Below are 17,644 nucleotides of genomic sequence, written 5' to 3'. Positions count from 1 at the left end.
GATTAAAACTTACCATATTATGGTCACTACCTCCTAATGGCTCCTTTGCCTCGAGTTCCCTTATCAAATCTGGTTCATTACACAACACTAAATCCAGAATTGCCTTCTCCCTGGTAGGCTCTAATACAAGCTGCTCTAAGAATCCATCTCTGAGGCATTCCACAAACTCCCTTTCTTGGGGTCCAGTACCAACCTGATTTTCCCAGAGTACCTGAATGTTGAAATCCCCCATAACAACTGTAGAATTACCTTTGCGACATGCCAATTTTAACTCTTATTTAACTTGCACCCTATATCCAGGCTACTGTTTGGGGGCCTGTAGATAACTCCCATCAGGGTCTTTTTGCCCTTACAGTTTCTCAGTCCTATCCATACTGACTCTACATTAGGGTGGCTAATGTAACCCCACTTTTTAAAAAAGGAGGGAGAGAGAAACCGGGGAATTATAGACCGGTTAGCCTAACATCGGTGGTGGGGAAACTGCTGGAGTCAAATATCAAAGATGTGATAACAGCACATTTGGAAAGCGGTGAAATCATCGGACAAAGTCAGCATGGATTTGTGAAAGGAAAATCATGTCTGACGAATCTCATAGAATTTTTTGAGGATGTAACGAGTAGAGTGGATAGGGGAGAACCAGTAGATGTGGTATATTTGGATTTTCAAAAGGCTTTTGACAAGGTCCCACACAGGAGATTAGTGTGCAAACTTAAAGCACACGGTATTGGGGGTAAGGTATTGATGTGGATGGAGAATTGGTTAGCAGACAGGAAGCAAAGAGTGGGAATAAACGGGACCTTTTCAGAATGGCAGGCGGTGACTAGTGGGGTACCGCAAGGCTCAGTGCTGGGACCCCAGTTGTTTACAATATATATTAATGACTTGGATGAGGGAATTAAATGCAGCATCTCCGAGTTTGCGGATGACACGAAGCTGGGTGGCAGTGTTAGCTGTGAGGAGGATGCTAAGAGGATGCAGAGTGACTTGGATAGGTTGGGTGAGTGGGCAAATTCATGGCAGATGCAATTCAATGTGGATAAATGTGAAGTTATCCACTTTGGTGGCAAAAATAGGAAAACAGATTATTATCTGAATGGTGGCTGATTAGGAAAAGGGGAGGTGCAACGAGACCTGGGTGTCATTATACACCAGTCATTGAAAGTGGGCATGCAGGTACAGCAGGCGGTGAAAAAGGCGAATGGAAAATTAGCAGACCTTCAAGGAAAATTAAAACAACTTCAAGTTGTAGATAGCAACAAAAGTAATTCAAATCGAAAACAGGAAATTAGGAAATTGCAAAGTGAAATTGATGATATTTATACGTTGGAAACTCAAAGAAATTTTCTTTACCTGAAACAAAAGAATTATGAAGTAGGAGGTAAATCAGCTAGATTATTAGCATATAAATTACGAAAACAACAAGCAGACAATACAATTCATAAAATAAAGAATCCAAAGACAAAGCTTGTGGAGAGTACAATAGGGAAAATTCAAGAGAGTTTTGAAACATATTATCGAGAGCTGTACTCCCAACCCCAGGCCCCCAATGAGCCCTATATAGACCGTGTATTGAATTTTTTAGATCTACCTAAACTTACAGATTTACAAAATGAAAGTTTATTAGAACCAGTAACTGTCAAAGAACTGAACGTGGCCATCTCTAGGTTAAAGGCTGGAAAGTCCCCGGGTTCTGATGGGTTTACCTCAGAGTGGTACAAGTCCCTGAAGACACAGTTAGCCCCATTACTACTTAACACCTTTAATTGGATCTTGCAGAGAGGAGAAACTCCACCTTCCTGGAGAGAAGCGATTATTTCAGTTATTCCTAAAGAGGGTAAAGATAAACTAGAATGTGGCAATTATCGGCCAATTAGTGTTCTTAATTTAGATTACAAACTATTTACATCTACATTAGCGCGCAGATTGGAAAAGCTTTTACCTGGCCTAATCCATTTAGACCAGACTGGATTTATTCAACAAAGACAAACACAGGACAACATAAGGAGAACTCTGCACATATTAGAACAGGTTAATAAGAACGAGACAGAGACAATGGTAGTAGGATTGGACGCTGAGAAAGCTTTTGATTCGGTTAGTTGGGCATTCCTATACAGAGTGTTAGGAAGATTCGGCTTTCAAGAAAGGTTTATTAAAGTAATTCAGACTCTATATGACAGCCCTACAGCCCGAATTAAGATAAATGGGGACCTCTCTGACTCCTTCATTTTAGAGAGAGGCACTAGACAGGGATGCCCAATTTCTCCTCTGCTTTTTGCGCTATATATTGAACCACTTGCCCAACTAATAAGACAGAGCGAAATCGTAAAAGGTATCAAGGTGGCAGGGATTGAACAGAAAGTGGCGTTATTCGCAGATGATGTTTTGGTCTATCTGAGTGAACCAGAAAAATCATTTATAGGATTGTTTACACTGTTGGATGACTTTGGGAAAATATCAGGTTATAAAATAAATGTAAAGAAAACGCAGGTTATGTCCCTAAATTATACACCATCCAAAAAATTGCAGGATACATACGATCTTAAGTGGGAAGCTAAATCATTAAAATATTTAGGAATAACCCTGCCGAAGGATCTTTCAACACTGTCACAGGTAAATTATGGGCCATTAATCTCGGAGATAAAAGCAGATATGCATAGATGGAAATCCCTTTTAAGTTTAAATTCAAGGATAAATACTATAAAAATGAATATTCTTCCTCGGTTATTATATCTTTTCCGTACTTTACCAGTGGAGGTGGATGATAATCAATTCAGGGAATGGGACAAATGGATTTCCGGCTTCATTTGGCAAGGAAGGAAACCTAGAATTCGATATAACACCTTACAGTTAGGGAAGGAAGGAGGAGGTATGGTTCTTCCTTGCCTGAGAAATTATTTTTATGCCTCACAGATAACCCCTCTGTTATATTGGTGTAATAGGGAATATAAGGCTAGATGGAAGGAAATAGAATTTGGATTAGTTGACAGTTTTCCTCTTCAGGCCTCAATAGCTGACAAAGGATTGATGGCCCAGTTGGAAAAATTTAATAATGCTTGGATAAATCTTACATTAAAAGTATGGCAGAAGGTGGTTAATTCATGTGGAATTAATAACATGTTAAAACTCTTTAGATGATGTGCATATGATACCGAATTCCTTCCCAACAGAGGAGATAAAAGATTTGAGCTATGGATAAAGAAAGGTCTTACAACCTACCTCTCATTTATAGATAAAAGAGTATTACAAAGTTTCCAAATCCGGCAGGACAAACATGGCCTAGAACATAATGACTTTTTTAGGTACCTTCAAATACGAAACTATGTTAACCAGAGTTGTAGATATACAGACCTATCAACAGTAGAATTAGAATTTTTCAAGATTCTGAATTCGGCTTGCAGTTCAATACCTAGTAAATCAGTTTCTCGCCTATATAATGCACTCTCCTATGCTAAAAATGTAAATACACTGTATATTAAAGAGAAGTGGGAGAAAGAAGCGGGGTTGGTACTTTCAGAGGAGGCTTGGGGGAAAATCTGCAGCTTTCAATGGTCCTCGACTAATTCTTTGACTTGGAGAGAACATTGTTGGAAAAACATTACAAGATACTTCAAGACTCCATATCAGGAAAAATATAAAGATACAAATGTGATGTGTTGGAGAAGGTGCGGTTCCAAGGAGGCAAATCATTTTCATATTTTCTGGGATTGCCCTAAATTAAGTCTATTTTGGGAAGGTATTCATAGAACATTAGTTAAGGTACTTAGGTCCCAGATACCTCTGAACTTTGAGACGCTCTATTTGGGGCATGTATTGTTCCTTGAACAGAAGGAAGATATAAAGTTGCTGCAGGCCCTCTTAGCGGCAAGTAAGAAATCAATCACTAGAAAATGGCTAAATCCAATACCACCTACATTAGAAGATTGGTACGAAATTATCTTGGAAATATTTAAAATGGAAAAGTTGACTTACTCCCTGAGAACTCAAAAAGAAACATTTTATCAAATCTGGAATAAATGGATTGAATATATAACCCCAATGTGAGCAGACCTTAGATGACTCTCCTAATGATTTATATTGCTCTTCTCATCAACACAGTAATATTGCTAACGTAAGCACCCCTAGTCTAAATGTTTGTTTTTTTTTGGAAAATAGAGAATTAACACAAGTAAAGGGAAAGATTTGGGAAAGGGATAAAAAAAATGAAAAATTAAGTAAATAAGTACAGAGGGATTGGATAATTATGTCTGCGGGCAGGAACAAGCACGAACAAATTGGGATATAAACACCTACAATGGTTGGTATATAGGCTTGTATGCAACATTTTGGACCGGTGGAAATGGTCCAGAAGGGTTGCATGGAAACTATTATTACCATTTTTCTTAACAACTAATTTCATTACTTAGCCTAATAGGTTAGATTTACCACAGTACATAATTATCTATTTAAATGTTTATTTTCCTTTTATATCATCTCAATGTGTACTTAAGAATGTATAAATAATTGTAGTTTTATACATATAAAAAAATGGAAAAGGTTATATGTGTGAAAAAAGTACATGATAATTGTGAATTCCTTATCCAAATAAAAATAAAATTAAAAAAAAAAGAAAAAGGCCAATGGTATGCTGGCATTTATAGCGAGAGGATTCGAGTACAGGAGCAGGGAGGTACTACTGCAGTTGTACAAGGCCTTGGTGAGACCACACCTGGAGTATTGTGTGCAGTTTTGGTCTCCTAATCTGAGGAAAGACATTCTTGCCATAGAGGGAGTACAAAGAAGGTTCACCAGATTGATTCCTGGGATGGCAGGACTTTCATATGAAGAAAGACTGGATGAACTGGGCTTGTACTCGTTGGAATTTAGAAGATTGAGGGGGGGATCTGATTGAAACGTATAAAATCCTAAAGGGATTGGACAGGCTAGATGCAGGAAGATTGTTCCCGATGTTGGGGAAGTCCAGAACAAGGGGTCACAGTTTGAGGATAAAGGGGAAGCCTTTTAGGACCGAGATTAGGAAAAACTTCTTCACACAGAGAGTGGTGAATCTGTGGAATTCTCTGCCACAGGAAACAGTTGAGGCCAGTTCATTGGCTATATTTAAGAGGGAGTTAGATATGGCCCTTGTGGCTACGGGGATCAGGGGGTATGGAGGGAAGGCTGGGGCGGGGTTCTGAGTTGGATAATCAGCCATGATCATAATAAATGGCGGTGCAGGCTCGAAGGGCCGAATGGCCTACTCCTGCACCTATTTTCTATGTTTCTATGTTTCTATCTCCTGATTCTATGTCCCCGCTCACAAGTGACTGAATTTCATTCCTCACCAACAGAGCCACCCCACCCCCTTTTGTTCTTAAAGGGTGCAGGAAACCAAGTCCCAAAGACTTAGGATTTGCAGAAACAAATCCCTGCCACCTTAAAGAAACACTATTTTTTTGCAAAGGTGACCCTTAGTTTTATATTACCACACAAGAAAAGCAGTGTACTCATATCCACCGTTAAGACCCCTAGAATCATGTATGCTTCAAACAAGGTCCCTCTTGCTCTTCTAAACTCTAGCAGTTACAGGCCTAAATCCAGTCCTTCACAAGATGCTTATCCATTCCAGTTATTAGTCTAGTAAATCTCTGAATTTCTACCATAAAGAAAGAAAATCATACTATATGCAGTAATCTTGCCAATAACCTGTATTACTACAGTTGCATTTGTGAAAAGAAAGTACATACAGCATGTTACTTCAGGTATTCTACAAGGTAATGGAACTTGGTCTAATTTTGTAGCAAGTTTTCACGGGAGGAAACAGAAATTAAAAAGTTGATATGCAATAATATCAACGGAAAACAAAAAATGTTTGAATTGTACAAGAATAGTTAATGTAGGGATCATAAAATAATGTAAGCAGAGGATACAGTAAAAGCGTTAAATGTTTACTTTTGGAACACCTTCACTTAAAAAGATGATGATCCTACCAATAACACACTGAAGATGACAGAAGCTAAATAGAATAAAAACAGATTGGGAGGAAATGCATGAAAGAGCTAATGAAGAGCCTTTAACCAGAAATGTTAAAAAAGCGAGAATGCCGGAAATATTCAGCAGCTCAATAACATCCGTGCAGAAAAAAAAGTTGATTTTCAGGTTTATGAATTTTCATAAGAGCAGTTCTGTTGAAAAGTCATTGATCCCAAACAGCAACTTTGTACAGATGTAAACTAACCCAAAAGTATTTGCATATTTGTTTCATTTTTACTTCCCACTTACAGCATCTGCAATCTTTCATTTTCATTTGTTAACATATGATGGCTAATATGGACTTGCTCTAAGAAAATTGTTCAACTGTCTTGAATATCTTACTTAAAAACAAGCACAAATGAATATTAGAACCCACTAACACTTTAACCTTCAATGTGGTTATCTTATATCATCAGAGAAATACATATCAGACAAATAACACAAGATACAAGTTAGTGAACTTGGTTCAAAATTGGGGTTTTAAATTATTCATTATAAGTAATTAAAATATACATCATATTGCTTAATTTTGTAACTGCCCTCAAACTGTATATAATTTTAATTAAAATTTAGCTCTAGGGATTGGGTTCAGTTAATGAAATCGGAAATATTCAACCGTAAAATGAAAAATAAGAACTTACAATGTGTAGCTGGGAGGGAGTACAAAGAATTCCATGGAAGGAAATGGTATAGTTGATATTGACGTCACCAAGATTGGCCCACCAACGGGCAATGCAAAATTCTAGCGTTTTACCATTCTAACAATAGTAAAAAGAGGTCAAGTTTCAAGATTAATTTTCAAGAGTTTAAAGCAAAAATTATTGAAATGTTTTTATGTCATTAGGTTTATGCTCACCAAAACTGGAAATGCTTCACAACATGATCCTTTCTCTAAGAGTGATGTGAATTTATAGAACTCATTAGTACGATAAGCTTTTTGTTTTTCCAGTTGCACTGCATGAAGGACAAACTTTGAGGACACATCAGGTGAAAGTGAAGAAATAGTAACCTCTGTAAGAAGAAATTAAAATAATATAGAAATAAGCTATGGCACTACACTCTTTATTGAAATGGTGGCAATGCACGTTGAGAGCACTGACAAAGACTCTTTTCATATCTACAGTATCTTGCAGGTACACCACTCGGCCTCTGTGGTCATTACCAAATCTGGTTGGAGAAATAGAACGACGTGGGTAATGAGGAAGCATAAAAAAAGACAATGAAAATTTCAGAATCTTTCCTGTACTGATGCCAATGCTGGCTGGCCTGAGAGATCACATATAGTGCCTTGAAAAAGTATTTGGCCCCAACCATTTGTTCGTATAAATGAATATTACAATCAGAGATTCTGATCAATTTAACTGAGGTTTTTTTATTTGTGAATCACATGCTTTTTTCTTCACAGTCGAACCCAAAAAAGAAGGTAAAAATTGTAAAACATGAAAACTAAAAATTCAAATCTGAAATGTCAGCAGTTCAAAAGTATTTATTCTCCCTTTCTTCTTCTTCTTGGGCCCTTAGCTCCCAACTCATCCCCCTTTGCTCAGTACTTAGTTATATCACCTTTCGCAGATATTACAGCCAATATTTTTGGATAAGTCTCTATTAGCTTTGCACAACATGATAGAGCAAAATTCATTTCTCCTTGCAAAATTGCTCAAGATGTGCCAGATTAGTTGGGGAGCAGCACTGAACAGCAATCTTGAGGTCTTGCCAAAGATGTTTGATCGGGTTAAGGTCAGGACTCTGACTGGGCCACTCAAGGACATCAAATTTCTTAATTTGAAGCCACTCCATGGTTGCTCCGGCAGTGTGCTTTGGGTCATTGCCCTTCTGAAAGACTAACTTCCTCCCCAGTTTATGCTTCCTGGCAGAGGCTAGCAGATTTTTAATCCAGGATCTTGTTGTATTTAGCAGCACTCATTTTCCCATCAATCCGGAACAGATTCCCAGTCCCTGCTGCTGAAACGCATCCCTACAGAATGATGCTACCTCCACCATACTTTACAGTAGGGATAGTGTTACCTGGCTAACGCTCAGTATCAGAATTATGCCACACGTACCATTTAGTGTTGGGATTAAAAAGTTCCACTGTAGTCTCATCTGACAGCGAGACCTTCTTCCACATCTTTACAGTATATTCTAAGTGATGCTTTACAAAGATTTTACAGGCAAGGCTATGTTTTTTTAAAATAAATATAGCCAAGGCTTCTTCCTTGGCACTCTTCCATAGATACCCTTTTTGTGCAAGACCTTAGAGATTTTGGAACCATGAACTTCATCACCAATTGCAGCCACTGACTTCAGAAGCACAACCAGAATGACTGTTGGCATCACAGTAGCCTCACTTATATATTGTTTTTCCACTTTTTCACAATGGACTGTATTGAGCTCCAAAGTATGTTTAGTGCTGCACCCTTCCTCAGATTTGTGCTTCTCTATTATCATTTCCCTGATTTCTTGTGAATGTTCTTTTTTTTACATTTTGGTTTGGTCTGCTGAAAATCTACCATACTGTTGGACCTTAGAAAGAGGGGATACTTATTTTTCATTGAAAATAGGTGATCTTCCAATTTTCTACAATAACAAACTGGGTGAGTTGGTTGGGTAATACAGTATACTGCACCGGAGGAAAGTTGGTGTAGTAATTACAAAGGAGATGAATACTTTTTTAGCCTCACAATTGTGATTTTTGATTTTTATTAAATTATTGACAGGTTTTGGAATTTTTTCTTTTGATTTGACATGATGCACAATGTTTCGAAGATTAGCTCAAAATAACCCTACTTCAATATATTTTAAATTCAGAAAATGAGACAGTAAAATGTGAAAATAGTTGTGGGGCTGAACACTTTTTCAAAGCATTGTTGGTCTTCTGATTTTGCAGATTAAAATTATGACACAGTGCCACTGAAAACACTGAGTACATGTTTCTTAGGCTTTCTAAACAAAGATGGCAGTACCTGCCCCTTCACAATTCTTACACACAAAATGATGTGGGTTGCACAAGTTTGGGGTATCTTCCCAACCGTTTAATTATCTACCTGCCAAGGGTGAAAGCAACTTAGATTTATAATCAGCATGGTCTTATTGAAAAAAATATCTTTAGTCAGTTTTATTTTACTAATATTCCATACCAGCTTCTTTAAGGCTCAGTCACTAACCCTGGTCAGTTGAACAAGATGAACTAAACACCAAGCCCACAGATCAATTTTCACTGCGAAGTCTTACTAGTGAATACTTTACTGAAAATAATGGTGAACTGGCCTAGGTAATGATGAGAGTATACTGACAAACATGAGAAGTTTATCCATTCTCATCAGTCAACAAATAAGAACATTTATACAAACGCAAACACGAGGAAATCTGCGGAAGCTGGAAATTCAAGCAACACACATAAAATGCTGGTGGAACGCAGCAGGCCAGACATCATCCATAGGAAGAAGCACAGTCAATGTTTCAGGCCGAGACCCTTCATCAGGACTCCCGAAGGGTCTTGGCCCGAAACGTCAACTGTGCTTCTTCCTATGGATGCTGTCTGGCCTGCTGCGTTCCACCAGCATTTTGTGTGTGTTACATTTATACAAATGTCAGCACATGTCATACACCAAAATTACAAGCTGGTGAAAGTACTTTAAAAGCAGAAACGATAGAACCCATTGGTTTTTGAGAAGGAACTCTTTTCAAAACAAAAGTGCCCTTACCAGTCCAAGTAGCTCCCCAAGGTACTTCAATAAAGTGCCGTCTGATTTGGCCAGGTTTAAAGTGAACATCTGTGTACACAAGATCATAACCCGAGGTTTCATGTAATCTGCAACCAAGAATCCAGGAAGAGGCAGGGTAGTTTATAAGAATTTTACAAGAATAAAACTTTAAGATTGAATAAATGAACTGAATAAAAAGGGAGAAAGCATGCATCACTATAAAGGAATGAAAACAGGTCAAGGCTGGTGGTAGTATAGGTAGAAGACATTACTGGAAAGGGAAGTGAGACATTAACAAAAATATCTCAGCACTGCCTGTCTCCAGACCAGGACTCCTGCTGCTTTTAACTCCGACCCACGCCCTTCTGATTGCTCAGCCCCATTTTTTCTTTTTCCCGGGGCCCTGTTGCCCTTTCATTTTCCCCTCTCTCCTTTCATGAACAGCCCATTACTTTCCTCTCTCTGCCCCCCCCTTCTCTTTATTCCATGGTATAACGTCCCCTATAAGATTCCTCCTCCTTCAGCCTTTTGCCTGTCAGCTATCACCTCCTAGCTTTCACATCATTCCCGTTTTACCCTCTGTCCCACTCTCCAGCCTTTCCTCACATGCCTGGATTTACCCATCATCCACCAGCTTGTGCTCCTACCCCTCCCCCGCCCCACATGTATTCTGGCTTCAGCCTTCTCCTCTTCCAGTACTGATGAAGGGTCTTGGCCCAAAACACTGATATTCATTTCTCTCCATACCTGCTGCCTGACTGCTGAGATCCTTCAGCATTTTGTTTATGTTGATCCCAAATATTTGTGGGGCTTTTATTGTTGGTGCTGAAGATCAAATGAAGGGAACAGAACAAGGAGTAGGAAACAACTTGATGCAAGCAAAGCTTTTGGGAGCAAGCTAACACAGGTGCAATTGAACAGCTATAGTAAATTAATTTGGGCAAGAACATTTCAGAGAAAGGCAGTGAAAATAAAAGATTTGGTGGGAAGATCAGGCAGAGAGGTCACGTGAACGCAACTAAAAACAGCAATTAATTTATAGACTACTCAATTTTAAAAGGCTTTAATCAGAAGTAACTTTAACACTGACAGATAGCAGTCAGAACTTGATAATCAACAGTGGTGTAGAAAGGAATGGACAGCCCACCATCTTACAGGCACTTCCTGGCACAATGCAGGCAACCAGAAAAAAGGCTCTAAGTCCGTTAGAACAATGCAACAAAAAGGTTGATCTGTTAGCATTCATAGCTATTATGAGATCCAGGTCAGATGTCATGGAGTTAAAACACCAAGCAATAGAGGCTATAAAAGTGTCCTGAAAGAGAAATGGGAGCTTTGCTGACTATTTTCAAAATAAGGTCACCTGCACCAAGATCTTTAAGAGCCCCTAAATTTACAGCATTTACAGATTTCACAGTATTTACTTCAGTTGTAAGCAGTTCAGGTGATTCACATGACAATTATAAATCTTTCAAATTTCAGCTGAGGATACATAAGGCTTCTACTTGAAAAGTATGATGAATGAAATGTAGTTTGTGTAAAACAATTTATATAAATATAATGCAAAATTCTGAAAATGGGACCTAGTAATATTTTATGGGTTTCAGCTGTTGTTAACTATGAAATCTTGATTGAATAGGTTAAATTAACTATCGAAAAATAAGTGTGCTCGAGTCCTATAGCTACCTTGGAGGTCTGACACATTGACTTATTTAGAATTACATTTTGTTTAACTTCCCACCATATAAATTTGAATGAAAGACTACATTGCAATACAACAGTATATGTATTCTGGTGATTTGGTGGAACAGTCATTAAAACAGCTTGTCTATTCAAGGCAAGTATTATATTTACATAGCTGAAAGTTGACAGGATAAGATTTTTATAGTTTGTAATTTGTTCTTCAATTCGTTTGTAAACTTTCAGTTAATTTTGTCTCCAAGTGAGTTACAGATCAGAACAATTATTCTGCCTGAATCAGAAGGGTATGAATTCAAGACATCCATAACAACAAAATTAATTAATTGATTAAACAAGTTTACTAACCGTGAGGGCACGATAACTGTTATTGGAACTCTAAACAAAGGCCCAGCATCAGGGGCTGTGGTATCATATGCACTGACCTGCAAGAAATGAACAAATAACTACATTTGCTAGTGAAAAAAAAAATGCAGTGTTACATAGAGTACCTTAAAATGTTACAAATATAGTCTCCAATTGGCAGTGAGAATAACGCCAAGTCTCTCCCCCTCCGCGCGCGCGCGCACACACACACACACACACACAACATTTTCCAACAAAATATGCAGAAATCAGTGAATTAACTAAAAACAAATCTTACTGTTAATGACTCAGAAAAATGTTGGGCTTTATTATGATTAAGAATTCATTAAATGGGAATCTGAGTTTTACAATAAACAAGTACAGTAGTATTTGGACAAGACAAATACTTAAATATTCCATATTTTTGCAGAATAGAAGGTCCTCAATACAAAATTGGTTAATAATTGGACCTTGAAAAGACTTATCACTTTCATATACTTTGTATTGCATTAGTTAATAGTTTTCCCCAAGGCTCCTAAATGCATTGCAGTGATAACTATTATTGACTGAAGGGAATTAATTAATAACACATGAATCAATTACTTACAACAGCAAAATGAATTTTATTTTTAAAATTCAAGACTTTTGATTTATAATAAACTATCTGAGACCATTTCATCAGAAGTTTTCATCTAATACAGCCTAATGAAATTTGGACAAATTTAGATGTAGACAATAATAATGACAACCTTCAACCAGAGATACATTCTTTTGAATAATTTCAGAAAACTCTATTTGCTAAATTGTCCAGGCCCCCAGAAATTAAAAAAAAACAGACCCAACAATGGTCTGCAACAGACAGCATGTGTGCATGATACTGAAAACCATGTACAAATGTAAAAATGGACTAACACCATAAAACGAATTATTTGGCAAAAGCACGAAGTGACATGGCTAAGATACCCAGGAGACTGAAACAACTTTAAAAATCCTCAAAGCAATGACATAACCCTTATAGCAAATGGTGTATCAAAACAATCAATTAGAAGTGAAATTACACTGGTAACAAGAAGTGAATTGAAAATGAATGTGAGCGAAGAGGGACAGAAAGACACAGCAGTATCATTTAAACATGGCAATTACATGAAAAATAATTGAATGAAAAACATACAAGAAATACAGACGAGAAAATTTGTAGATGCTGGAAATCCAAATAACAAACACAAAATGCCGGAAGAACTCAGCAAGCCAGGCAGCATCTATGAAAAAGAGTAAATAGTTGACATTTCAGACCAGGACCCTTTATCAGGACAGGTCTCTGCCTGAAATGCCAACTCTTTACTCTTTTCCATGGAAGCTGCCTGGCATGCTGAGTTCCTCCAGCATTTTGTGTGTGTGATACAAGAAATAAAGGTTCTCTTTAAGGTAAATCTGCTTTCCTTTTGCAAAATCAAAAGGAACATATATAAACCATATTTTAAGCATATAATGAGTAAATTTATTAGAAACTTATTTTGCACAAGATACCTCAGTAAAGTGCGCCCCTTGTCGAAGGCCAGAGGGATTCACTCGTATAGTTATATGTCTACATTGATTCATCAACTCCAAGTGACTAGGGCATTGAATCCAAGAAGCATTACAGGTTAGTGCTAAGTGAAGTTGCAGAGATATCCGCTCAGAGTTTTCTGTCAAAAAAATAGATATGTAAAGCACATTTATAAAGAAACGCAAAGTGGCACAAAGAGCAGGATGCTCTCCAACCTCCGGGCCGCAGACCGAAGGTTGGGGACCATCGTCTTTATCGACTACAGATGGTTATACAATACCATCGTCGCCTCACAAACTAATGAATAAGCTTCAATACTTGGGCCTCAATACCTCCTTGTGTAATTGCATCCTGTCAGTTCAGATTGGCAACAACATCTTCTCCATGATTTCCATCGGCACAGGTGCACCACAAGGCTGTGTGCTTAGTCCCCTGCTCTACTTGCTTTACACTTATAACTGCGTGGTTACGCACAGCTCCAATACCTTATTCAAGTTTGCTGACACCACCATTGTTGTAGGGCAAATCAAAGGTGGTGACAAATTATCTAGGAGATTCAAAATTTGGCTGAGTGGTGTTATAACAACAACCTCTTACTCCGTATCAGCAAGACCGAGGAGCTGATTATTGACTTCAGGAGGAGGAAACAAGAGGTCCATGAGCCAATCTGGAGAGGGTCAGCAACTTTAAATTCCTCGGTGTTATTATTTCAGAGGAGCTGTCCTGGACCTAGCATGCAAGTGCAATTACGAAGAGAGCATGGTAGCATCTCTACTTCCATAGGAATTTGTGTAGATTCGGTGTGACATCTAAAATTCTGACAGACTTCTACATATGAGCGGTGGAGAATATATTGACTGGCTGCATTACAGCCTGGTATAGAATGGAAAATCCTATAAAAAGTAGTGGATAGGGCCCAATCCACCATGGGTAAAGCTCATGCAGCACATCAGCACAAAACATTGTTGCAGGAAGGCAGCATCCATCATCAGGGACCCCCACTGTCCAGCTCTTGCTCCCTTCTCGCTGCTGTCATCAGGAAAGTGGTACAGGAGCCTCAGGACTCATACTACCAGGTTCAGAAACAGTTATCACCCTCAACCATCAGCCTCTTAAACCAAAGGGGATACCTTCACTTACCACATCATTGAAATCTTGCCACAACCTATGGAGTCACTTTTAAGGACTCTTCTTCTCCTCATGTTATTGATATTTATTGCTTATTTATTATTATTTCTTTCTTTTTGAAATTGCAGTTTGTTGTCTTTTGCACACTGATTGAAGCCCAAGTTGGTGTGGTCTTTCATTGATTCTATTATGGTTATTATTCCATTATGAATTTATTGACTATGCCCGCAAGAAAATGAATCTCAGGATTGTATCTGGTGACATACACGTAGTTTGATAATAAATTTACTTTGAACTTTAAATACCATCATGAGCCATCCAGGAGGCTGAAAACCTCATAGATGAAGCTTTACCTGAGGTGGTCACACAGATACTAGGTGGGTATCACCGGGGGAGGTAAGGGCATTAAGCAGCCAGTGCAAGGTTCCCCTGTAGCCAACTCCCCCAAGTAACAAGTATACCCCTTTGGATACAGCTTGGGCGGGGCAGGGGATGGTTGAGGGAATCACCTATCAGAGCACAGCAGTAGCCAGGCCAATGGCACTTTGGACAGCTCTGAGGCTCAGCAATGAAGGGTAAAATCAGACAGGGCGATAGTGATAGGAGATTCGATAGTTAAGGGGACGAACAGAGATTCTGTGGCTGCGAAAGGCACCAAGTGTTATGGTCCAGGATGTCTCAGAGTGCTGCAGAATATTCTCAAGGGGGAGGATGAACAGCCAGAGGTTGTGGTTCATACTGGCACCAATGACATAGGTAGAAAAGGGGAAGAGGTCCTGCACAGTAGGTATAGGGAGTAAGGAAAGAGGCTGAAGAGCAGGACCTCCAAATTATTTCTGGTGCCACGCGTTAGTCAGTGCAGGAAAAGGTAAACAGAACAGACGAATGAATGACTAAGGAACTGGTGCAGGAGAATGGGTTTCAGGTTTATTGGAACCTCTTCTGGAGCGGGGTTGACCTGGACAAGAGGGACGGTTTGCACCTGAACAGGAGGGGAACCAATATCCCAACCAGGAGGTTTTCTAGTACAACTCGGCAAGGTCTAAACTAGTTTAGCAGAGGAGATGGGAACCAGAGCACCAGGTCAGAAAATGGAGGGATAGAGAAGAAGGCAGATGTCAAGGACAGTAAAAATAGGCAGGAGCAAAGTAATAGATAAAATAGAGCAGATACTTTGAAGTGTGTGTATTTTAATGCTAAGAGTATTATGGGTAAAGGTGATAGACTTACGAACATGGATCAGTACATGGATCTACAATCTTGTGGCCATTAGAGAGACTTGGCTGAGAGAAGGACAGGAATGGGTGCTTAATGTTCCAGGGTACTGATGTTCTAGAAAAGATAGAGGGAGGTAAAAGAGAGGGGGGAAATTCACTATTAATCAGGGACAATATCACAGCTGCACACAGAGGAGACATAATGGAGGACTGGTCCACTGAATCTAAACGTGTATAACTCAAAAATAGGAAGGATGCAATCACTCTGGTGGGATTGTACTACAGAACCACCCCCTCCCCCCGCCCTCAGTAGCCACCAGGACACTGAGGAACAAATATGCAGGCTGATTAAGGAAAGATGTAAAAATAATGGCAGGGGGGACGTTAACTGGGACCTTCTCAGTAAAAAAGGTTGAGATGGAGCAGAATTTGTTAGGTGCATCCAGGAAGACAGTCCAAGAAAGGGAGGAGCTGTACTGGATCTGGTGTTGGGTAATGACCTTGGCCAGCTGACTGACCTTTCAGTGGGTGAGCAGTTATAAAGTAGTGACCACAACTCCTTTACTTTTAAGATAGCTATAGATAAGGATAAGTGTGGACCTCGTGGGAGTGTAGCAGAGCACTAGGCAAGAACTAGGGAGAGTTAATTGGGCAAGTCCACAACCAACATGTGGAGTGTTTTTAAAGACCAACTGCACAGAGCACAGGACAGCTATGTTCCAGTCAGAAGGAAAAACAAGGGTGATAATAGTCAGAGAACCTTGGATATCAAGAGAAATGATGAATTTAGTCACAAAGAAAATGGAAAAGTATTTAAAGCTTAGGAAACTAGAATCAAACAGAACACTTGAGGATTATAAAGAAGCCAAAAAAGAACTCAGGGGAATTAGGAAGAGGAAGAATCAGCTGTAACAATATTTCAAGGCTCTATTTACGTAGCTTATGCACAAGATGGTAAGCTGTCTTATTGAACCACTGAGGTCAAGCAATGAGGTACTCCAGCATTGAAAAATGGTCACTCATCTTCGAAAAAGACAAAGGTAACCAGATCTATTACAAACTAGTCAGTTTGATATATATGAAAAGGAAAATAGGTTCATTTATCTAGAAGACAAGATGATTCGCAGAAGACACCGATTTTGGAAAGTAAAACTATGCTCAACAAATATAAAAATGATATTTTGTGGATGAGATAGATATGTTGAATGATGACAGGGCAGAGGCCAAGAAGACCATTGTGCTATCAGTTACTATAGGGAGAACATACAAACTTGTTACAAATAACACCACAAGTCATAACCAATCCAGTTTGTCTTAAGTGTGAAACAGCAACATTACATGGAATGACAATGTGCTATCCGTCAGAGATCTGTAAGGTTGTTTAATGCATTACCACAGTTGATTATTTAAGACTGTGTCAAAAGCTAAACACTTGTTATAAGGAAGCAAAAAATAGGGAAAATAATTACTGCTTGTGAGCTGGTTGAATAACAAGGCAAGCTTTGTAAATAAGTTAATGCTTAATGCAAAAAGATAAAGGTGGATGTGAAAGTATGTTACAAAAATAAACACGTACACAAATATACAGTTTCAGCTGCCCAATATCAGTCTAAAGCAGCAATGAGAAACATTATCATGAATACTTGACAAGAAAGGTAGCTAGGAATTTACAATCAATTTTAAAAATTGATCAATAGGTTTACTGATAGTCAAGAAATGACTATCACAATTGTATTGGAGGACCTGTTGTCTTCACAGTTGGATGCAAAGTATCCTCAAAGAGTAGGGAAATTCCATTCAGTGTCCTAACTGACATTTTATTGTTCAACTTTCACAACCATGAAAGAAAATTTAGAAATCACATGGGGACAGAACACCACGTGCAATGATCTATCTTACTTTCCAAAAATGACAGTATATCATTGGTTGTAAGGCAGTTTAAAGTTAGTGGAACTAACTTCATGTTGTGTTTCACAATATTGATGCTTTACAGAATT

The 17,644-nt window shown here is 38.6% G+C and overlaps 1 protein-coding gene across 6 annotated transcripts in view; it reads right to left on the bottom strand.

Moving 5' to 3' along the window:
• The window catches only part of tpp2 (tripeptidyl peptidase 2), a 142,453-nt gene that overhangs the window by 62,212 nt on the left and 62,597 nt on the right, over positions 1-17,644 (bottom strand). For all 6 annotated transcript variants that reach the window (XR_010018677.1, XM_063053767.1, XM_063053769.1 and 3 more), the window contains 5 exons: positions 13,284-13,441; positions 11,760-11,836; positions 9,714-9,820; positions 6,866-7,020; positions 6,651-6,767 (listed from right to left, as the gene is read on the bottom strand). Coding sequence is in view for 5 of the 6 variants with exons in the window: in XM_063053767.1 (XP_062909837.1) it covers positions 6,651-6,767; positions 6,866-7,020; positions 9,714-9,820; positions 11,760-11,836; positions 13,284-13,441 (614 nt within the window). In the remaining variant the exon portion in view is untranslated. The remainder of the gene's footprint in view (positions 1-6,650; positions 6,768-6,865; positions 7,021-9,713; positions 9,821-11,759; positions 11,837-13,283; positions 13,442-17,644) is intronic.

Source organism: Mobula hypostoma, chromosome 7 (genome assembly GCF_963921235.1).
Source record: "Mobula hypostoma chromosome 7, sMobHyp1.1, whole genome shotgun sequence".
Lineage (NCBI taxonomy): Eukaryota > Metazoa > Chordata > Chondrichthyes > Myliobatiformes > Myliobatidae > Mobula > Mobula hypostoma.
The sequence above is the reverse complement of the archived record's forward strand: the minus strand, read 5'-3'. Positions and strand labels throughout refer to the sequence as shown.